A 23309-nucleotide genomic window follows, 5' to 3' on the forward strand; every position below is an offset into this window, starting at 1 on the left:
CCAACAGCGCAGACCTGCCTTGGCCTCCCAGGGTGCACCACACCAGTCCCAGCCAATGGAAGGAGCTAAGCTTGATGGCCTTCCAGCTGGAACCTAAGATTCCAAGCCAGTCGCCTCCACGGTGACCCCTGGCTACTCAGAGGCCGCACAGCGGAACTGGCTGTGACTGTGTCCAAGAGGCAAATGTGTTATTTTCCAAGGCATCCATAATTCTCTCTGCCAACGCAGGAGACAATGTGCCTTTGCCACCCACAGTCCAGTTCATTCTAAGTCTGACAACAAGGAGCCCATTCACTCTCCGGAGGGGCAGGGGACAGGCCGACATCTTTTCCAGGAAATGGTGGCCTTTGGCCTTCTCTGACTGCTGGCGAGGGCGACACAGAAACTTGGGAGCTACGAACAGGCAGTGCTCATATCTGCCTTGTTTTTCTCTGGTGGAAGAAGGGACATAAACCGAGGGACATTCTTCCCCGGCCGCCTGGCAGAACTTCGTCATCTTTCCCAGGCAAGGAGGCCCAACAATAGAGGCTCTTCTCAAGGCCTCTGGAGACTGACGCTTGCATAATTAGGGCGCCCATACCGCCCTCCGCCCGAACAGGGCTCCCAGGATAAAAGGCCTCAGGGGCGGGGCGTCAGTGACCTGTTCTGGGCACAGCAGCTCCGAGTTGCGGTTCAGGATGCCAAACCCCACCATAAAAAGATTCTAAGACCACCATCTGCACAAAGTCCCCGCCACGAAAGCCCACGTTCACACAAAACGCCGAATGTCTAGACTGGCCTGCTGGGCTGTGTCTGAGCCCACACTAGCGTTTCTGATTTGTCATCTTCTGGCAGATGAGCAAATGCCTAAGGTTTCCAAAAATTGTATGGAGAAATATCTTTACATTTAAAAAACATGTGATAGGCTTAATAAAAACAGTGATAATAACAGTAGCCTCCTTTGCTGAGCGTTTGGTAAGCCCCGTGGGATGTGCGCTTATTGAAATCACCTGATTTAAATCTCCTGATCCATCATCAGGAGACGCGGGTGTCACTGTCCCCACTGACAGGAGTGAGGACAAGCTCAGGGAGGAGCCATCCATGGCAGAGCCAGGGTTCCAGGACATTCCTTCCTCCATGTTCTATTCGCCTAAAATCAGGCGAAGACCAGAGTCCGTGCATTTCAGCAGCAGGAGGCCATGGTCCGGTGGAAGAACAGATTTAACATTGTCTGAGGCCACTGATCTTGACCAGTGGTTTCCACGCAGACTGTCTCCAGGAACATGCCCAGCCTTCTCCAGCCTTTTATTTATTCCTCTTGAGGGCAGAGGACAGGACTTACTCAGGGGAAGAGTTTGTGATAAATGAGCAAGACCTGGGGGTGCAAAGTTTGCTCTGTGCCCACCCTGGATGCCAGGAGGGATGGAAAGGGGAATAAAATTCTCAGCAAGGAAGACACAAGGGACATGTCACATTTTTATATCACATTCAGGATGTATTCTCCCCTTTTAATTCTTATAGCCACAAGCTCCCTGGACACGCCGTTCCAAATTCCGGGGGGCATGGAGCACATCAGGGACCCAGCCACCGCCACTTGCTCTTTATTATTCATGACAGCTGGCCACACAGGTCACCGTTATCAACTGTCCCATCATCTTCCTTTGACAGGGACATTAACGAGGCCTGGGAGGTGAGGACTGCCTCACATAGACAGGGTGACTTTGGGGACCAGCCGTACGCACCTTTGAAAACTGAAGTTACCGGAAACAAACGCCACGTAGCCGAGGCCCCGGGCCAGGCCCTGCTCGCGCTGCCTCAGCCCCTCACCTGGGGAGGAGGTGGACTCCCAGAAGCTCTCCTGACACTGACCTGCCCCAGCTCTAGGGAATCTCCTCATACAAAATATAATCGATAACCCTGAAGGTCCTTGAGACATCCAGGAGCTGGGCAGGAAAAGCAAATGGAGGCCTGAGGGTTAGGCCAGGCACCCAGCTCCTCTCCCCAGAGGCAACCAGTTTCTGGCGTTTCCTTTGAGACAGCAGGGCTGCGGGCATTTGTATGCAACCCAAGTAGGCGCGCCTGTTACGGGCCGAATGTTCATGGGCTGGGTCCTAAACCCCAAGGTGATGGTCCAGGCGGTGGTGTCTTTGGGGTCACCAGGTCGGGAGGGTGAAGCCCTTGAGAAAGACATTGGTGCCCTTACAGAAGGGACTTCAGAGAGACTCCTGCCACCTCCGCCATGTGAGGACGCAGCAAGAAGGCACTTTCTATGAACCAGGAAAGGGGACCCCACCAGACACCAAATCTGCCAGAGCCTCGATCTTGAACTTCTGGCCCCCAGAACTGTGAGAAATAAATGTCTGCTGTTTATAAGCCACCCGGTCCGTGGTCTTCCGTGACCGCAGCCTGCACAGACCGGGACGGCACCTCATAGGCACACCGCAGCGGCTGTCGTCTGTGACGTATAATGTGTGCTCCACTTCATGTGTTTCGGCTCTGCCCTCACCCCGGTGTGGACGGAGCTGCTTTCCTTCCTTCTGCCCCCTCCCCTCCTCTCCCCCCCACTCCCCCAGCTGACGGAGTGCCTCTATGTGGATGCACCGAGGTCTCCCCAATCTGTTCGGAGAAGCTGTGTTCAAGTACAGGGTCTCAACTATTTGCCTGTCATTTCCAAATCCAAAACGTAGTTTGGTGCCACGATTCATTTGGTACTAAAACCCGACCTTTGGGGAAGTGGGTTCTCTACGGTCTGGATCCATCACTTCAGGGGACAGCCACATTTTTTACAGCAGAAACAGTATCAGGTGCTGAAGTGACTGGCAGTGTGACGTCACGCACAGCACACACATAAGTGCTTCTCTGAAGTCCGAGGCACCCCAGCTTCTCAGCCACAGCTAGCTCGAGTTCCCAATAAGTGACGTGGGGCTTTCCCAGCACGCCTTTCAGATGCAGGTGTGGTGAACCAGACGTGATGGGCGCCTGGGCTTTGGCTCCTGTCCCAAACCCACCTTGATGCCAGCTCAGTATCTTCCCATCCGCCCTCTCTTCAGAGCCAGCCCACAGCAGGGATGAGAAGCGGGCACTTACTGAGGACGTCCCGGAGAGGCAAGCATCCCAGAGAACAGGCACTCTCCCCAGTCCCTCCGGGCCACCCTGCCCTGTCCCCACCCAGGTCCTTCCAGACACCTGCAGCCACCTTCTGTCTCCTTTCCTCTCCTGCCCAGTCCCACACTGCTTCATAGTCCCCTTGTCACCGTGAGGGGCTCCACTCTGAGGATACTTCCCCTTAACAGCAGAGCGAGATACTGATTTTAAAAAGAGAATAAACAGATCAGAATTTTAAAAATGCAAAGTGTCTTTCTTAAGCATTGTTTCTTTCTTTGCCTTTTTTAAAAATTTATTTATTTATTGTTAGAGAGGGGGGAGGGAGGGAGAAGAGAGGGAGAGAAACATCAATGTGTGGTTGCCTCTCATGTGGCCTGCAAACCAGGCATGTGCCCTCACCGGGAATTGAACCGGCAATTTGCAGCCCATGCTCAATCCACTGAGCCACACCAGCCAGGGCACTTTCTTTGTCTTTCTGAACACTGGGTGTCGCCTGCGAGGCCACAGCCCACTCGTGTAGCATCTAATACGACTGCCCTCCCTGAACCTCTGCAGGACAGACAGTGACCTGGGCGGTGGCACCAGTCAGGGGTCAATTTTAATCTGTCTCTTTGGGAATAAGGAGGGAAAGCAAGTTGTCATGCTGAAAAGTAGAAGGAAAAGTGCAGGGTTCTTAGGTCCTGGGCTGCAGGTGGCCTCTCACCCTGGGGTGGGCGGGGGTGGGGGAAGGTCCTGCAGCCTCCCTTCCTGGCCCCCATCTCTATCCACACTCTTCCCCTAAAAGATCTATCTGGTCCCACGGCTTCAAACACTAGCCAGATGCTGACAGCCGGATGCTTTAGCTCCAGCACCCGCTCCTGACCCTTTCATTCAGCGGTGACTCAGTGTCTCCACACGGCTGGCCCACAGGCCAGCTCAGACTTTTTGTGCCCAAACCTGAACTCCTCCTCTTCCCCTCTTGGCCTCCTCCCCTCCTGTCTTCCGTTCACCCAGCTGCGCAATTCAGAAATGTGGGGGTCTTTCTTGAGAATCCCCTCCCTCACCACCCCCTCCATTAAATCCAACAGCCCATCTTCCTTCAACTGGCCGCTTCTGCCCTCACCCGTGCCCTCTACAACAGCCTCCGAACTGCTCGGTCCCTCCCCCACACACTCTCCACACTGCCAACGGAGGTTCCTCATAAAATGCCAATCAAATCATGTTACATTCCTGTTCAGTCCCCTTCAAAGGCTTCTTACTAACTGTAGACATCTTATTTTTTTTTTACTATGGTGTTTGCTCCTCGTGTTGGCCATGCAGGTTCAAACCCTTGTAGGGAAGAATCTAGAAACCTTCGGGCAGTGACAGGACTTCCAGAACCAGTGGGGTAACTTCCAAGGGCAAAGTGGGTAAGTTGTGGGAAGTGCGTTAAAAAAGCAAGCAAGAGAGGAATTAGTGGTCTTGCTAATGGCTGCCCCTCAGAGACAGCAGCATTTAAGAACGTCTGGCCACCGCCTTCTCCTGCTCACGCGCCTGCAGCCTCCCCGGGAATTCAGTGGAAACACCAGAGACATTAATCCCACCGGGCTTTAAGTGGCCCACAGAAAGCTCTTGGAGTTGAATAAGGAGATAAACTGCTTCACTGGTTACAGGGCCCAGAATGTTCTCAGAGATGAAAGTCCTTTGTGTATTTCTGCCCGTGAAAGAATGCAGGATCCAATCTAGGGGTGGGGCTTTGCTCCCAGGCTGAGGTTTAGGGCTCTGGGGCCCGAGCCTCCTCTGCGTGGAGTCCTTCAGGCTCTCTGAGGAGAGCTGGGTGCTTTGGCCAGTGGGCTTGCTTTTGCTGGGTGCCCACCGCCAGTGGAAATGGGGAAAAAGGAGGAATGAAAGGAGCAAAATGGGGAGAGACTAAGAGAATACATTTAAAAATCTCAAAACTAATGAGATAAAATTTGGTAGGTCTTTAGAGCAATGGATTCTGCCATGTTTGGGCCAAGAAATTTGGAGCACGTTGTGCAGTATCTAGCCTGGTGGAGAGTGTCCCCCAGGTCACGGGGACAGCCAGTGCTTGATGACTTGCTCATACGGCCATAGAAGGCTGCCCCCCTGCCTCAAGGCTTCCTCACGGAGCTGCCCACACTCTGCATCTCCCTGTGGGCTCCGCTGAAGCTAGATCCCAGCTGACACCACACTCCGCCCTTCCCTGGGCCTCCTCCTGAGACTGCTCCTCCAGTAACGGCGCACACCTGAACCCCTTCTCCAGGCTCTGCCTCGAGGCCACTGGGTCTAAGACTGGGTGAAGAACAAAAAATTAAAAAAAAAAAGTCTATAAAGACACAGCCTAATACAAGTACCTGAGTCTGTGTAAAAGTTCAGTTCATATATCAGCGTTCAAAGAACAGAGTAGAGCAACAGCCCTGGTGACAGATGCAGAGAGCCCTGTCCTCCAGCCAATGGGAAAGTCCACACAGGCATGACTGACATCCTGGGGTCCAACCAGCATGCAAATTTACTGACTAAGAGTGGCTCTGGGGGCTGCGTGCAGGGAAAAGTGGATGCATTGTGTGCCTCCTGGGGCCTGCCAGTTAGTCCTCAGTGCCCATCAGGGACCATGGCAGTCATTCCGTAATGCAACCACAAGCCCCCTGAGGACCTGGCCCAGGTCTTGCATGTTTGTGCCTCTCTGCAGCTGGCCAGGTGTTTGGTGAGTGGCTGATAAAAGAACGTGGACTAGCCCCACACTATCACACAAGAGTGAAACACAATCACCAACAGAGACAGGAACTGTCACCCACAGCAGCCGACGGTCGCTGAGGCTCCCCGAAATGGAAACAATCACTCTCCTCGGGACACCAGGCCAGGACTTGAAACAAGGCTTGGTGGCTGAGCGGTTTCTCGGCTGCATCTCTGCTGTATTATGGGGAGGGACTTCTCTGTGGAGAACTGTCCCTTGCACGACATTTATTGTCCCCAGCCCTTGTCCACTAAATGCTAGTAGCACTCACCCCCCGCCAGTCACTGGGACAACGACCTAAAAATGACCCCCTTACATTTCCAAATGTCCACTGAGGGTGTTTTCACTCGTGACTGAGAACCCCAGGTAGGGTAAAAGTCAGCTCCAGCAGAGAGAGGGGAGCGAAGAAGGGTGGGACACTGCCCCTGCGCATGTGTGTGGGCGGGGGGGGGGGGGGGGGGGGCTGGAATCTGAACTTGGAGAAGTATGAACTTGGACTAGGAGGGAGAGGGCTTGAAAGGGAGGGGAGGGGAAGGAGAAATCGAGCCAGTTCGAAGGGACAAACACACTCTCTGGGTGTTCAGGGTAACTGCATTTCCAGCACAATCGGAATGTAAAAATTCTTAAGCCCAGTAATTCTCCTGCTGGAAGGCAGTCGCAGCCCAACAAGCCACTGTAGCAATCTGTTCATGATCCCAGCCTCCCAGCCTTGAGGAGGGAGGCCTTCCTGGAGGAGGAGGAGCGCCTCAGAAGGAGGACATGGTGTCACCAGCCTACTCTGGATGTCAGCAGAGACCCTTGTGTGAACGCCACAGTGTGGAAGCTTCCCACCTGGGCTGGTCAAGACACCGAACTTTTACTGGGTTTCTTCTCTAGAGGCGAAAGGTCAAAGGGCAACATGGATGCGACAAACAGGTCGCAGTCAGTCTTCCTAAAGGGAAGGAGGGCCCACGCTGCAGGACTAGCAGTCACAGTCCCCATTTGCAACCTAACTGTACTTAGAGGGAGGAATGGGATGAGGCGCAGCGTAAATCAAGTCCCCATAACCTGGGCTGTGATGGGGAACAAACAGGGCCAACATCATGGCACCATCTTAGAAAGAGATGTTCCTTAGAAAGGGACCCTAACCCTAACCCTTGCCCACAGCCACTGCCTGGCTCAGGCCACTGGTCTCTCCCCAGGCCACCACCTTCTCCCTGATGCCTTCTGTCTCCTGCTGCTTCCCCTCCCCCAGCCAGGGCCATTTGAAGGCAACTTAGATGGGAGCTCTGCAGCCAGCTCCCCACTGTGCCCAAGATCCCCTGTGCCCTGCTCCCTGCCACCCTTAGCCCCCACGCTTCCCAAGCACTTCAACCCTGGCATGGACAGGCTATCTGTGGCCTCCAACCCTCTGCCCCTGCCGTTCCTTCTGCCAGGATGCAGTCCTTTCCCCACCTCCATGCCCAGCCCTCCCGAGAATCATCCCCGCTCAGCTCAGCCGGGACTCTGGCAGGACACCTGCCCTGGGCCCAACACAGTCGTCCTGGCCGCTGCCTGGCCTCTTGATGCACTTCCTGTGTGTGCTGCCTCCCCTGCTGGGCATCCAAACTCCACATAAGAAAAGGCAGAACCCCAATCTCCCCTGCGAACCTTCCCTGCAGGTTCGCCCTGTCTTACCCATGGCCTCATCCTCTGTCTGTGGCCATGGAGGAGAGACCTACCCAGATCTGTTGAATGAGTAAGTGACTGTGAGTGATTTACTGCTCCTGAAATAGATGAATTAGGCATCCCTCCAATAGGGAAACACTCATAGACCGCTGATCCGCTTCCTGAGTAGGAGAGAGGCGGGGGCTCCTGGCTAGAAGGAGTAGGCCTGCCTGGGTCTGAGCAGGGGCGAGAGCACCCATGGTCATCCCCATGGAGGAAGGTGACAGCCTGTAGCCAATGGCGCCAGTGTCCTTTCTGGGCTTGCTAGCTTGGCTTCCCACTGCCAGTATTGCATCTCTGCCTGGGAAAGTCGACCACAGCCATCACCCGCAGCTCCCTCGGCCCTCAGGTGAGTCACCCTCAGGTGCTGTTAGTGAGCCACCATTTCCCAGAGCTCCCCGTGGACACTAGACTCCCTCAGGCACCCACAGTGGTAACTGGCTTGATATCTCGCCTTCTCTAACCAGCCACCTGTGCTTGAACCCTTGTCTGTGTGCCCATTTCTAGAGGAGCCCATTCTCAGACTTGGTCCCAGGTGCTCCCTGGCAAATGGCAACCTCTTAAAAAATGTCGGTCCTCTCCCTCTCCATTGATCCTGAAGGTGTCTCTCTGTCTGCCTTGTCTGGTCACATGCACCCATTTCTTCAAATACCAGTGAGCACTTTCCATGTGTCAAGCTGTGAGCTGTCTCTGGGGACAAAGATGAATCCACAGTCCCCATCCTCAGGGATCAGATCACACACTTCACAGGTAGACGGACAGCTTTGTCCTGGACCCAAGGGGGACGTCCTAGATGGATTCTGTAACAACATGAAGTAGCTGACATTGACAGGTGATTGCCCTGGGCCAGAACTGCTCTAACACTGTCACCTGTGAACCAATCTGGCCCTCCCAACGGCCCCGTGAGTGAGATGAAGTCCACGTGGGGTAACGGGTGCTGGAGCCAGCACTCAGTCCCAGTGCAACAGGCTAGGCCTTTCAGCCAGGACCTCACCGCCACCTCCTACCATCCTGCAGGGTCCCCTTCCTTTATGGGGGCCATATCCTCTGAGCACCTGCCTGTGCTAGGCGGTGGGCCCACCCTGCACACTCCGTCTGAATTCCGCCTCTCGCCACTGAGGATGGAGGCCCAGGCCCCACTAGGAGATGAGGAAACTGAGGCTCAGACTGCCAAAGAACACCCATGTTCACATTAAACGTTCAGAGGAGCAAATCCACAGAGGCAGGAAGGAAGTGGATTGGTGGTTGCCAGGGCCCGGGCGAGAGGGCTGGATTGGGAGGGACAGGGTTTCTTGTGGGGGATGATGAAAAGGATCTGGAATTAGATCGTAGTGGTGGTTAGACAACATTGTGAATACCCTAAAAACTGCTGCATGCATACTTTAAAATGGTTAAGATGCTGACTTTTCCCTCAATAAAAATCATTATAAGAAAGCAAGCGCCCAGGAAGCACGTGGCGGGCATGGAGGTGCACGTTTGCCTCTTTCCAGCTCGGCGTTGAGTCCAGACACCTCACATGACTCCAGAGTCCTGGGGGGGGGGCAGGATCCAAGCTCGGGGACTTCCCAGCACCCCTGGTGACATGGGTGGTCACTCACTCACTCACGTGCAAGTCTCACCGGCCCTGTGGCCCCAAGTCCCACCAAGCCTCTTTTTTGGCACCAATCCTGTCCGCCCCATGTCTCAGGTGCAGCCAAGAGTCTCAATGTCGATCTCTACAAGGACCACCTCCCTCAGGGCATCAGTCATTGTTAAGGCTCTCAGGCAAGGCCACGGGCGACCAGGGCTCAGGTTCCCTGAGGGCAGGGCTGTGGACACTTCATCTGTAACCCAGGACCTGCCGCGGCACAAACTCTTGGCAAAAGTTTGTTCAGTGAATCAGTGGATAAAGGTTTGTTGAGCAAATTAAAGTCCACATAAATCTATAATCTTTCATTGGCTGGATTCAAGCAAATAAATGGATGACAAACAATTCTGCTTATTGAATTGGGAAAGGGAGAGTCGGTACTTAAAAAATAAAAAAATCACCTTTTAAAAGAAAGCCAGCAACTATTAAAATTCTTACAAGGCTGGACGCTCAAGCCCAGGGACAAGAGTCGTGCTCACAGGGCGCGGTGCTCAGTCTGGAGAGGAACTCCGGGCAGAACCAGCCCGTTTTAGGGAAGGGGAGCTGAGACCAGCTTGGGTAGGAGAAGTACTCAAGCAAAAATGGTGTTGCCGAGAGAGAGCAGGAGGTACCAGGCGCTGTGCAAGACCCGCACAAGCAGTATCTGTGCTCACGACCACCTTTGGGGGATGGAATCTCAGCCCACATTCGCAGACAAGAACACGGGGCTTGGAGAGGCTGAGCGACCAGCACACAGCTGGCCAGGGAGCCAGAGCCAAGCCGGGGGCTCAAAGATAACAAGACAGAAGCCCTGCCTCCTGCAAATGATGAGCATCCAAATACCCCCCAGGTCCAAATCAATGGTGACAGCAAGGACCAGTTCAGCACCAACACAGCCCATGAAGCAAGGGATATTCAGTGACACAGCCTATGTTGGACAGCCCCTCATCAGGGGCTCACTCCGGCAGGATGGCGCTGCGACGTTCACACTCTGTCATAAGGAGCCTGGCGCCCTGCGGAGAAGGTAGGTCCCCAGGGCTGGCCAGACCTGCTGCTCCTATCCTTGGCTTTCAAGGCTTCCAAAGGCCTCCTCTTCTGCTTGCGCCAGGGATTGGAACCTTCATAAAGTCCCGGAGATTGTGTCCTTATAAAATGGCAGCCGCTAAAACACACAGGGGCACATTTGAGCCGCTCACCCCTTCCAGGCCCCACTGCGTCTGCATTAGCCCCTTGGTGAGCTCACAAACGTCCTGAGAGGACAGAGGAGGGGGGATGTGAGTGGTGTCTGCTTGTTCATTGCACAAAGCCTGGGGACATTGCTGTCCGCCACTCCGCAACCATCGCCATTACAGAGTCCTATTATCCAACCTCCAATCCCTCTTAAACCAGACCAGGGCTTGACAGGTCTGCCTCCCCCCATCCCCTGCCCAGGCCGCACCCAGGCTCCTCCATCACTGCCTCTCACCTGGACCCTCCTCAGGGGGGAGCCAGTCTCTGTGAAGTGAAGTGAGGCCACACCATTCCCCTGCTCAAAGCCGTCTAGAGGCTTCTAGAGGATTCTAGTTGCACGTAAGAGAAAAGCCCTGCCCCTTCCCTAGCCTCCAGGGCTCTGCCCTCATGTGGTCTGGGCACTGTCTCCTCTGGGACGCGCTGCCTCCTGTCTCTTTCACCCAGCAGCCAGGCCGTCACGCACCCCAGGGCCTTCCCGCATGACCGACTTGTACTTGCTCTTCCCTCCTCTGAGAACCACCTCCTCCGAGCCTACATCCCTCCAGCTATCAGCTGAAATGTCATCTCCTGTCCCAAGACCAGGAAATCCAGGCGAGCACCCAGTCACCCCCATCAGATCACATCCTTTTCGTTACCCTTGTGGCACGTGTTGTTTTCCATTTTCCCGGTGACATTTGTGTTTACCGCCCATCCCAGCCCCCGCCCGCCCCACCTGCTGTGCACACTTGTACAGCGAGCTGTGATCCCCACGACTGCATTCCTGGGACCTGGCACAGAGGCTGGCAAGAGTCGACAGTCAAAAACCTTTGCAAAGGAAATGACTCAGTAGCCCTGACCAGTGTGGCTCGTCCCGCAAAGCAAAAGGTCACCAGCTCGATTCCGGGTCAGGGCACGTGCCTGGGTGGCATATTTAGTCCCTGGTCGGGGTAGGTTCAGGTGTCAACTGATCAACGTTTCTCTCCCTCTCCTTCTCCCTCCCTTCCCCCCTCAAAGAAAAAAAGAGAAATGAATTAGTAGCCCCTGAGGACCCATGATATACCAGGCCCGGGGCTCTCGGTGGACTCACCAGACATGCGACGATTGCCTGTATCTAGCACAGAGTCCAGGCGTAAGTCAAGTAATTAAGTAGACATGTTAATTAGATATGTAATGGGGCGGCTGCTAGGAAGGCAAAGAATAGTTCAAAGTGTGTGTGCATGGATGTGTGCCTGTTGAAGGAGGGAGGAGTGGTTTTAAAATATATGCAGATTATCTATCAAGGGGTGGAGTCGAAGCCCCCACTCCTCCAAGGTGAGCTGCCTGGGTCACTTGATTCCAAGGAATGAGGCACCGCAGCACAGGTGATGCTGCATGAGATTCTCAACTGCACCGTCCCCGGGGGCACAGCTTCTATTGGCTTCTCAAGCTTGGAACGTGGCCGCCATGCTGTGAGGAAGCCTTGGCCACAGAGACGCATGGCGTGCAGGTGTTCTGGAATTCAGGCCAAGCAGCAGCCAGCACCACCCACAAGGCACAAACAAGGAAGCCTCCAGCATGGCTCCAGCCCCAGTCAACGGACCACAATCTCAGGAAAGACCCCCAGTGTGGCCCTTCGAGTGGAGCCTTTGAACCCCCATGGCTGTGAGAGGAAAGGATAACACATCGGTGTTGTTTTTGTAACCACTACGTTTCGGGGTGATTTGTTCCACAGCCACAGAAAATCTGAATGGGGAATGGCATGACTTCTGTGGGAGTTAGGAGAGGTTTTCCTGGAGGATATCTGAGATTGGCATGCGTTAGGTTAGCCACTTTCGGGGAGGCCTTGCAGATGCAAGAACTTGTAGGTACAAAGGCTCTGAGACAGGAAAGGAACGGGGACCCTTGCAGCGGACTCCAGTGATGCAGGGAGAGGTAGGCAGACGAGGAAACAGGAAGGAATCAGGGGGGCTTGAATTACCACCCCTCCTTAGCTGGTCAGCAGAACAAGTAGCTTGCCGTCTTTGAGGCCTAGACTCCTCCCAGACCCTGGGCTAGTACACCTACTACAAAGGACCATTTGAGGCCTGAGGTGAGGAACGCGGAGCTTCCCCCTCAGTGTTGGGAACTAAATACCAGTTTCCTTCTAGTATTCTGGGTGGACAAATAAAAAGAGCATTCTAGAACTTTCACAATCCCATTTTTTTTCTTTCTCTGTTAAAACTTAGTCTCGGCACATAGAGATGAATCAGGTGACTCATTCTTAGCTCTGCCACTGCTGGGTGACCTCTGAGGAGTCACTTAACCTCTTCTTTGATTTTTCTAAGAATAAAATAAATGCAAAAAATGAAATAGCAGTGCTTTGAACTTCTGAAAGACGGCACTAAGGAAATGCACGCTCACGCCTCTGCTCTGCCACTGCTATTTTGGGCCGGCCAGCCTCAGGGACAGGTCTCACAGAGGGGTGTGCCCGCCTTGCCCTGGTCACCCTCCTGCCCTGGCCTCAGCCGTCTGAGTCATGGGCAGGGACCACTGGGCCACCGCTGGCACTGACAAAGGAAGCCCGGAGCTCAGGGCAAGTCCTGAGCTCTGGAGGCTGTGGTGGGCTTTTTGGTCGGGCCCTGGGGCCAGTCTTTGCCTCTCCTTCCTCAGGGTTCAGCCCTGCCTACACCTTCTAGAAATACCTGCACTTGGGGGACTCTGGTTGCCTTTGAGAATCACAGGCCTGGCGAGGGCGGCCATGGGAGACACTCTCTGAAAACCATTTCTTTCTATTGAATTCCGAGGGGAGTCTATACATCCTTAAAGAACTCACTTCATCCTTGAATTTCTAATCGGATCTTTTGCTCTCAGCAGACAGGTGCTGGAACCGTGTTTAAGCAACTCCAAACCTGGAGGTCACTGAACTATTATGATTTCGATCATTACCATTAGTATTACTTATTAGCTGCCATGTATGGAGTGTGATGTGGGCTCCGGGCTTGTGCTGTGCAAACTTTGTGGCTTTGAATCCTCACGACCCCCCCACCATTTATGGCAGGTGTTGTCATTATGTGGAAATGGAGGCCCCAAGCAGTTCAGGACAGCTTGCCCAAACCCCTTAGCTAAGGAACAAGGCTGGAGCCCAGGTTGGGTGGGGAGCAGGAAAGCCAGGCAGTGAGGCACCGCACTGCCACACCCCCTCTCAAGCACGTGGTGTCTGCCAAGAACAGCCTGTATAATCTGCAGTCTCGCAGAAATCCCTTCTCAGCGAGGGGTCATCTGCCCCACTCCACAGATGAGGAGACGGAGGCTCTGACAGGGATGCGCCGTGCCCAGGGTCACAGGGCTGGGCCTGGAAGGGCCAGGACTGACGCTGAAGCTCCCTGACCTCCGGCCATCCCCTAGGACGCTGGTTCTCAAACTGTGCACTGCAGGCCAGTGGCATCAGCGTCACCAGACCATATGTTAGAAATGCAAACCCTCAGCCCCACCCGGACTGACTGAATCAGGAATCCTGGCAACCTGTGTTTACACAAGCCTTCCCGGGGGGTTCTGACCACACTCACGCTGGAGAACTACTGGTCTAGTGACTCCCGATGGTCCAGATCTGGCTAAAGTTCACAAAGTGCATCCGCCACCTCAGCTGAAGTGCGCAGGGTCATGGGCAGAGTTTGGGAGACAAGGGCAGCAAGCAGAGATGCTGCTCAAGACTCTCCCGCCTCACCAGAGCCTTCTCCCTGCCCCTTCCCGATGGCAGGCGGGACTCAGGGCAGGGCTGTCTCAACTGGCTTCCCGGGCTGCTGGGAGAGGGCACAGAGCTGGGTCCCCTCGGAGGGGTGCAGGGCTGAGCGGCCCCCAAGAGCAATGAGCCCCAGATGGCGTTGGGGGCTAGTGCTCTAGAAAGTTTTGTGGTAAAACAAAACAACAAACACACCAAAAACACACACAGCAAAAAACAGAAACCACACTGCCTTTGCCAGAAGGGTGGTCTAGCAGTAGGGTGACCAACCGCGCAGGTTTGCCTGGGACTGAGGGTTTCTGGGGTGCAGGACTTTGAGGGGTACAGCCAGGAGAGCCCCAGGCACACCAGGACAAGCCGGTCCCCCTGAGCAGCAGCGTGCTGTTTGGCCATGTGGAGGACACCCAATAATCCGTTCAGGCAAATGTCCCTGCGAGGTACTTCCATGGGAGACTTGACAGGTCTGCTTGAAAGCACACAGAGATTTCTCCCTCCCTTCTTTCTCCCTCTGCCCGGGCTTCTGCCAATCAGCATGGTGTCAGCGGGGAGTCTCCTGTCAGCTCCTTGGGCCCCTAACTCTGGGCCTTTGCGTCAGCGTTTCCCCACTCCCTGTGGCCTGTCTGGCCTCTCTCTGCTCCCAGGTCTACCAGGGAATCCTTTCATGCCTTCCCACCCCTTTGGGAATGAGCCTGTCCTCAGCAGCACCTGTATTCCCCGGTCTGGCGCTCACAGGCCACTGTGTATCAGAGGGATTTCCACAGAATGATTGGCAGCTGTTTCAAAAGCACTTTTCACTTAAGGGAATCCTCAAGTCAGCCCCTCGGGTGGGTGGAACCTGCAAACCTGGTTTGTAGAAGGTGGGGCCGAGGCTCATGTGGCCTGGTCCTCCTGCACACACAGAAGTGCTGGGCTGGTGTGCCAGCTGAGGCTCGGGACTCAGACTCTTGTGCCCGTTCCCAGCCTTTTCATCACCCGGCCCCTGCCAGTGGGGACAAGTCCCTGGGTGCCTCTGTGTACCTCCAGTGGCCCCAGTGTGGGGCTGGATACAGAGCAGGTGGTTGGCTAATGTTCCCCCAGGTGAAAGAGAGGCCCCTGGAGTGGGGGGCGGAAATTCAAGGCCAACCCGATGAACAAGTGAGCAAAGGCTGACACGAGCCTGGAGCCCAGGTATCTAGAAAGACGGCTGGAAAGGACACCCCTACAAACGCTCCCACAAATGACGGTCCACTGGACTGTGAGCTCCATGAGGGCAGGAGTTGCCCCTCTCTCGCTCGCGGCTGTGTCCCTAGCCCAGCACCTGGTAAGCTCCATGCACACCTGCTACACAAGAGCAGAGCCTCGCAGCACTGAAGCCCGGTGCCCTCTGGGAGAGAGGCTGACTCCTTTCCATTGCAGGACAAGCAGAAATTGTGGGTGTGGCCATAGCTCTGTCTGACATTTTACTGGGTGCCACTTGTGCGCAGGGTCTGGGTTGAGCTCAAGGAGGACTGAGAGAATGTATAAAACATTCTCTGCCACTGGTCTCATATGCAAGGCACTTCATGGCTGTGGGGTGCATCCGCTGACCTCTTTGCCCAGGGTTCACGTCCATGACCTTGGCAGGCCACCACTCCCTTAACCTGTCTCTACACTCCAACTCCAAGGGTGGTCACCTGGCCCAGGCCTGGCCAATCAGCATATTTCATCCTGTAGGCCACCATGATTGGTCCAAGGATAGACATGTGACCCAAGCTGGTCCAATGAAAGTCAGCCCCAGGACGTTAGAGGATGCTTTGGGAAAGAGAAGCTCTCTTCGTAGGAAGATTACTAACTGCAAGGTTGATGGAATCCTGGCGCCTGGAGTCCCAGGGACTGGGTCAGCCTGAGAGAAAAGGCAACCCAGGAGAAATCGGAAGAGAAGAGAGCCAAGACAGAAACCTGATACTACCATCATGGAAGACCTGCCGCTGGAATATCCCAGTACATGAAGCAAAAAACTAGCATCTCCCTTCCTAGTTTTTGTGTTACTTAAGCCACTTCAAGGTGGCTGTCTGCTATGTGTGACTAGAAAGTCTGCCTTAGGACCAAACTACACCTCCTCCCCTCTCATCCAGGAGGCCTTTAGGCCCAAAGCTTAACATGAGGTGGCTATCCCCAACCACAGGGGCACTCCCTGCCTGCCTCCTCTTCCCTGCAGCTCCAGCCTGGCTCCAGGCCCTCGTGGGTGGTCTGGGGACTGAATTATCCCAGGAGTCCTCCCCTTGACTCCAGTCTGGTAGCTCACCCCCAATCACACCTCCGCATTGTCAAGAAAGTTGATCTCTCTAAAGCAGATACACAGAATCATGTCATTTCTCTGCTTAACACCTTTGTGGGCTGGTCACAGCCCACAGCAGACTTGTAAAGGGTGGGGTGCACGTCCCTGCAGCTGAGTGAGCTGGCTTTCCACGCACAGGGACTGGCACTCAAACACAGGGAAACACAGGACCAGGAATGAGGCCCTTCTGATTCTCCCACCAACCTCCCGATGTCTCCCCAGAGAAGAACCTCCACAGACAGCCGCTACAGCTCTGACACCTCGCTAACACTGGCTTTGTTTTCATTACATTTGTTTTTATGGTCACTTTCTATTCGTGCAAGTGATACTGTTTTTTCATCGACAGTGGTTACGTCAAGTTTTCTTTGGAAATCAATTTACATAAACACAAAAGTGAGTCTATTTAAAGAAAAAGGAGCAAAGAACAGGAGGTATTTGGATGTGATGAATGACATTTGGCAGACCACGATTCACAGGAAGAAATGTGATCTCATTGGCTACACGCTTAAGGCCCTTTCCCCGTCGGCCCCTGGCCCCTCCTTTACACCTGCTGAAGGGCTCGTGACTCCCAAGGTGGGTCTCACAGAGGCAGACCTCCACACCTTTGCCCATGCTGGTCCTTCTGCCTGGATGCCTGTTCCCACCACCTCCTTATCGACCTGGAACATGCCATTGATTCTTTAAGACCCGGGTCACAGTAACAGTGTGGTGTGGCTGAGCTACTCAGGGATCTCCTGTGCACCAGACAGCAACATCTGCACTGTCTCAGGCCGCCTTTTGTAGGTTGCTGACAGGAGGGTCTTCCCTTCGAGGCCGAGAGATCCCAGGAGACCAGAACGGCCTCCCACCTCTGTATGGGGCACAGAAGCTCAGTCTGCATGAGGTGAACTGAAGGGGCTCTAACCAGGTCCATCAGATACAAGCACAGCTGGGGACCGCACAGGGCTGTGGCCCACACCCTGGGAGGAGGGGACGGTGCTCAAGGAAGGGAGGAGGGGCGTGATCTCCCAGGGCAGGTGCCTGAGGCCAGAGCCCTCAGGACAGCTAGGGGATTCCTTCTGAATAGAGGAAGGGTGAGCTTCCTGGGATGGGGGAATCCCTCAGAGGCCCAGAGCAGAGGGCCTGGTAGGCCAAGGTTCTCCACTTTAACTTATATTTGAGTCTCCTCAGAACTGCTGCTTCCTAAGCAACCCCTCCCCAGTGTCTCTGAGTGGGTGGGTCTGAAGTGGGCCCCTGAAGCTGCTGCCCTTTTTAAAAAATGTTTCAGGCAATGTTGAGGAGCCCACTCTGAGAAGCATCAGGGACAGGTGTCAGATAAGAATGGAGACAGGTAGGGGCCCAGTATACAAAACACAGAAACACAAGCACAGTGTAAAGATCCCCCAGGACACTGCATCGCTGCCTGGACACACAGCTGCCCAGAGAGCAAGCATCATTGAGGTTCTTTAAAGCACAAGGTTCTTTAAGTCAACGGCGGTGCGCTTAATGAGGGACACCCAACCAGGGTCACGGGCATCCTACAGGCCCCACCGTGGGTGATCAACCCCAAGCACAGAATCTCTTCTTAGAGACTTTATCAAGCAGCAATTGTATGCAGGGCACTTAACCCTTGGAGGTCAGGACTCAGGCCATTTCTGGCTAAGAAATCCTCCTTTGTTTGAATGACCAGGAGGTCGAATTGTTCATAGATGAAATCAAGGCAAACAAGTGAGGGGGCGGGGAGCCGAGTTCACTGCAAACGGCTGAGAGGCATCCAGGCCACTGTGCTCCCAGAGCCTCCTTAAACCAGAATTAAAGTTGGAAAATGAAACTGTGTGCGTGGGTGGCTATATAAGCCCGGTGCCCAGGGCCTGTCCTTTAAAGGTCTGGCCTTTAGAGCAATCCAGGCCCCGTCACTCATCCAATGGAGGTTGACTGTTATCTGATTAGTGGGTGCAGAAACATCCTTCTCCGTCCCGCAGGAGCGTTCTGTGGGGAAGGCGTTTTGCAGACTGCAGGCAAAAGTTGGGCCTTGGCTTTCCTCCTGCTCGGCCAGTGGAAAATTACAGAGGAGGCAAGGCTGCCCTCTGCTATGCCCAAGGTTCTCCAGGGGCCCGGAGGACACAAAGAGAAACCGGAAACAGGCAAGCTTTTACTCACCTGGGGCGGAGAGGAGTCTGGGAGGCGGTGGGGGTGGGGGTGGCGGCGGCAGCGGGGGAGGGGGCCGGCACTGGCAGATGTGTTGACAGCTGTCAGTCACCTTGGAGCAGGACTTCTGGGGTTCACCTTGTGTCACCTGCAGAAATGAACCCACGTGACCAAGAGAAGACAATGAGGTAACTGGGAGCCAAAACGGGCTCACCCCACCCGCTCCCTGCCAGGCTGGGACTTGGGCTTCTTCCCCCAAACCACGGCAGGAAGAATAGACAGAAGTCAGGTTCAAAGAGAACAATGTTGTAGGAGGTGAGCTTGGCAGGTTTGGAGATTAAGGTTTTATTTCCAGCTCTGCCGGGGACCCGCTATAGGACTGTGGCAAGTGGCTGTAATGTTACAGAGAAGCAGAAACAGCTGGAAGATGAGCTCCTAGAAGCTCCCCAGCAGACAGATGAGGAAACTGAAGCCCAGGAGAAGTGGCTGCCCCAGGTTCCCCCTCGCAGGTGGGGGCAGGACACTGATTTACGCCCCCAGCAGGCAGACCCAGCCACTTCTCCAGTCTGTCCCACTCCAGTACAAGGCCCAGCCTTCTCCTTCCCTCAGTCCCAGCTCCTGACCCCTTCCTGGGACGGCAAAGGCCCTCTGTCTTCAGGGAGGAAACTTACTCAGCCAGGCGTCTGCTCTGGTGAGCCACTTGACCAAGGGCAGCCCCAGTGGTCTTATGTGAAACACATCCAACCAGACCACCTGCTTCCCTGAACCCCCCCCGAAAGCCCGCCCACAGCTCAGGGGGTTATGTGGCCTCAGGGCCCTGCACAGGAGACCCCCCTCCCGAGGGAGTCTCCAGCCATAGCTCGCCCTGAGCTCTGCCCTCAGGGCGCTTCTTCTAATCTCTGGCCCTGGCCACACTCCGACCCTTTTCATGGGCTGCTCCTGTGGGCCAGAACATCCCCACCCCCACCTTTCCCCGCTGGCCCCTTGCTCAGCGTGGCTCTCACCTGTTCAGGGAAGTGGCCCTGACCAACAGACCTGGTTAGGTCTCCTTTTCATAGGCTCCTCCGGCCCAGGTCCCACTCTGCGGGGCCGAAGTCTGCCGTGGGGTGACTACCTGGTTCCTGCCCATCTGCACCACTGGGCCGTAGATCTACGGGGGCAGGGGCCAGGCCTGTGATCATTTCTCTCACTGTCATAACCTGGCACCCAAGGGGATGCCTGGCATTCAATGAACATTTGGTGAATGAATGAATGAATGAATGAACAAATAAGTGAATGAAAAAATAGTAAAAGCTGGACCAGAAACCACGCCTCTGGAATGTGGGTCTGGTGTTTTTAGACATCGGTGTCATTTCCTGACCTGTAAGCTCGGAAGAGCAGCAGGAGCTGGTTGTGCTCACCCCGCAGTCCCCAACCCCAAATGTACATCAGAATCTCCGGGCAGCCCCCCAAAATACTCCCATCTGAGCCTTAGCCACAGTCAGTTAAATCAGACTTTCTGCAGGTGCAGCCGGGCATGGGTATTTTAAGCGCCCCAGGCTAAGCTTCTAATGGAGCCGTAGACTGACTCTCTGTGCCCGTGTCCCTTCCTGAGGCGGTGCCACAAATCCACGAGACTGGTGCTTTGTGCCCGTCCCAGGGAACAAGCTGATTTAAAAGCATGAAGGAAAAAGTTGGTGGTCATCCCCCACCCCAACAATGCCCACGCTTAATTCCTCTGCCTGTCATCTTGAGTGAGTAGAAACCTAGAACCCTTATTTCCCTGCAAATCCAACCACGTGTGACCACCTGTAAATGCAAGTGCGACCCTTGGCTGCTCATGTCCAGGCCCAGCAGAGGGCCCACAGGGCTCGGATTCCCGCCGCCTTTGGCAGATGCGAGCAGGCTAGCTAAGGGCCACGGGGACAGCAGCAAGAGGGGAACCAGTTTCCAGCTCTGACAGCACCGCCAAGGCCCAGAAGCTCCTGCTTACCACCTCTGAGCGTTTTCAAAGGCCCGTTGACTGTGGTTCCAGCTCTGAGAGGCGATCTATATCCCGCTAGGAAGAGCACATCCTCAGAGGGCAAACCTTTTCTCTGCTATGTTACAGACACGATTAACTCTTTGCCCCTCAGTGACCGGTCCCCTGGCCTCTCCATGGGTACAGTGGACAGTTCTCCTGCCTGCACGGAGCCTACCCTCTGGATTCTGACTTTCTAGGACTATGAGGGGTTGCTCGGGAGCTCTGTCTGCCCAGCTGCTGGCCTCAGAGATCACCTCTCCCCTGAACTCTACCAAGTGTGTGAACGTCAAGCCATGAAGGCCATTGCCAAAGCAATTACTTTCCCATGCTCCACAGTGCAATGTACGCGAGAGCGTTGGAGAGGAGCACGTTTGTTTAACCTGGCCCAACCCAATGACCTATTTTTGTGAGAGGCTATACAGGCACAGATGTATAAGAGATTTAATGCGATGAAATTATAGGCAGGGAACCAGAGGCCAAGCTTCAAGGCTGATTGATGGGGAGGAAGAATCTCAGAAAGCTGTGGTGTCTCGGAACGGCCCCCCTGGAAAGGGGGCCAGCACGACTGCTTAACCAATTGTCATCACAAGAGTATCTGCTCAGGGCTGGCTGTCCTCCCTGAGGGGCGGGCCCCACTTGGGCCCCTTCCTGGAGTTTGCTTAAGTGCAACTTGAGGCTGCTGAGCCTGTCGCCACTGACAGCTGGTCACGCAAACCCTTGGTCCACCTGCCAACTTCTATTCATCCTTCAAACCCAGCTCCTACATAGACTGCTCAGGCAAGCCGTCCTGAGCCCCGTGACCCCCCAGATGAGACCCACCTGCCCAGGGCAGCTTCCTCACCTTGTAAGCCCTTGTCTTTGTGGCACCTTCCCCACTGTTTTGTGATGTTTGCTCCCCCCACTTAAGCTGGCAGGTAGATGAGCCTGTGCTTCATTAATCCTGACTGAGTGTGACTTCCTGAGCTCTGCTGTGTGCCGGCCACGGGAGACAGGCTGTCATTTCACCGCGAGGATAACCAGGAGGGGTGGTCGTTACCATCCACACTTAGTGGGAGGGAGGGCAGGCTCGGTGAGGGTGAGTGGTCTCCCGGAGCTGCCCAGGGCTCGGGTTTGGCGGGGGCTCAGGGGAAAGATGGGTTGGGAGGCGATCTGCTGCCCAGTGCAGAGACATGGGGTCTAGCCCATCCCCCCCAACCCAGGTCCACTTCTGGGTCCTGTGGGGTGGTGGTGCAGCATTTAGACAAGTAGAGAGGAAATCTTAGGACTGGGAGCTTGCATCCATACCTGGCTTGGTTGGTTTATATCTTAGGGAGTCCCATAAGGACAACGAACTTGCCCTTGAGGTCACCTGCTCTTAGCTGGACTTGACTAAGAAGGAGCAGAGGCCGAGAGAGGTCAACGACTTGCCTACAGCCCACAGAGCAAAAGCTGGTATTGTGACTTCCCAGGACGAGTTTTCACTCTAGCTTTGTCACCTCTGCCTTCCCTCCCCTGCTCTGCACTGTTCTCCTGGGGCCAGAATCCTGAGGCACAGGTTGATCCTGCAGTCACCTGGATGTGGTACCTGTCACTGTGGTCTGGGGCACAAGGGGCTCCATGGCTGCCAGTTCCCACTCCTGGACACTCAGTTCAGCTCTCTGGTCCAGGGGATGTTGCCTTGTAAACAGGACTTGTGTCCATCCGTTCTCCCCATTCCCCTCTAAACCAGGACCCCGTCCTCTCTCTGCTGGGCAGCCCTCGCCTCTCCCGTAGGGCTGCTAGGTGAAATGCAGGACGCTCTGTTAATTTCAGGTAAACAACCAATTTTTTAGTATAAGTGTGTCCCAAATATTGTAATGGGATAGATTTATGATGCTAAAGAGCGATCTGTGGTTTATCTGAAATTCAAATTTAACTACACATCCTGTATTTTTATCTGCTCAATCTGGCAACCCTACCATCACCAGCCTCCTTGACCCTCGCCTCGGTCCCCGCCCCGAATCCATCTTTCTGGCTGGAGCTGGACTGAGATGTCTGAAATGCCCATCTGAGGTCATGCCATCTCTGGCTTAAGCCTTTGACAGTCCCATTGTCCCTAGGATGAAGTCCAAACTGCAAGATACGAGGTTAGTGGCTCACAACAGTGGCCTCGTCCTGTCGCCTCCAGCCGGGGAGCTGTTCCCTCTGCCTGCATGCTTCCTGCACGCCAGCCCCGACTCCTGACTTGTCCCGGTTCCTGTGCCAGCCGAGGCACCGCACCTGTGAGACTGCTCTGTCTCTTCCACCAGGTCCCACCCCCTGTGGAGCTATCTGCCTGTAAGTACTTGTTTAATCATCCCTCCAGTGCCAGGCTGTCGCTGCTGCGAGGACAGGGACCACTACGTCCCTTGCACTTAAAACAGGGCCTGGCAAGCTGTAGGCGCCCAGGAAATGCTGCTGAATTCTTAAGTGAAGCTGTAGTGACTGGCGGTAGGGGGAGGTCAGCGTTGCTTGGGTCTGGGGGCGGCACCTTGTCAGCACACGGAAACCCACAGGCTCGGCTCGGAGCCTGTCTCCCCGCCGGCGGCTTTAGGAGGACGCCCACAAAGATGACGGCTTCTGGCATCTTTTATGGAGCCAGGCCAGCACCACAGTGACTTGATGAGACACACTCCTGTCACACCTAATAAATTTGCCAGCCTGTCATCCTCTCTGCTTGCAAAAAAAAAAAAAAAAAGAGGAATCATCTGGAAGTGAACTTAGAAGAACCCTACATCACAAAAGCTCAAAATCTCAATTCCAGACACATTAAAGAGAAAAAAAAAAAGGAGGGGGGAGGTTAATGGATGTCCCCACACCAACCTTGCGGCAATTTAAATGTCACCTGACTTGAATGAGTTTCTTATCATCTTGGCAGCCTCCAGAGGCTTC

The 23309-nt window shown here is 54.6% G+C and overlaps 1 protein-coding gene across 2 annotated transcripts in view; it reads right to left on the bottom strand.

The window, feature by feature from the left end:
- Positions 1-23309, bottom strand: part of PRIMA1 (proline rich membrane anchor 1) — a 46318-nt gene that overhangs the window by 20371 nt on the left and 2638 nt on the right. For both annotated transcript variants that reach the window (XM_045201968.3, XM_053928951.2), the window contains exon 3: positions 18431-18566. In XM_045201968.3, coding sequence (XP_045057903.1) covers positions 18431-18566 — 136 coding nt within the window. The remainder of the gene's footprint in view (positions 1-18430; positions 18567-23309) is intronic.

This window comes from Desmodus rotundus, chromosome 7 (assembly GCF_022682495.2).
Source record: "Desmodus rotundus isolate HL8 chromosome 7, HLdesRot8A.1, whole genome shotgun sequence".
NCBI classification, from domain to species: Eukaryota; Metazoa; Chordata; class Mammalia; order Chiroptera; family Phyllostomidae; genus Desmodus; species Desmodus rotundus.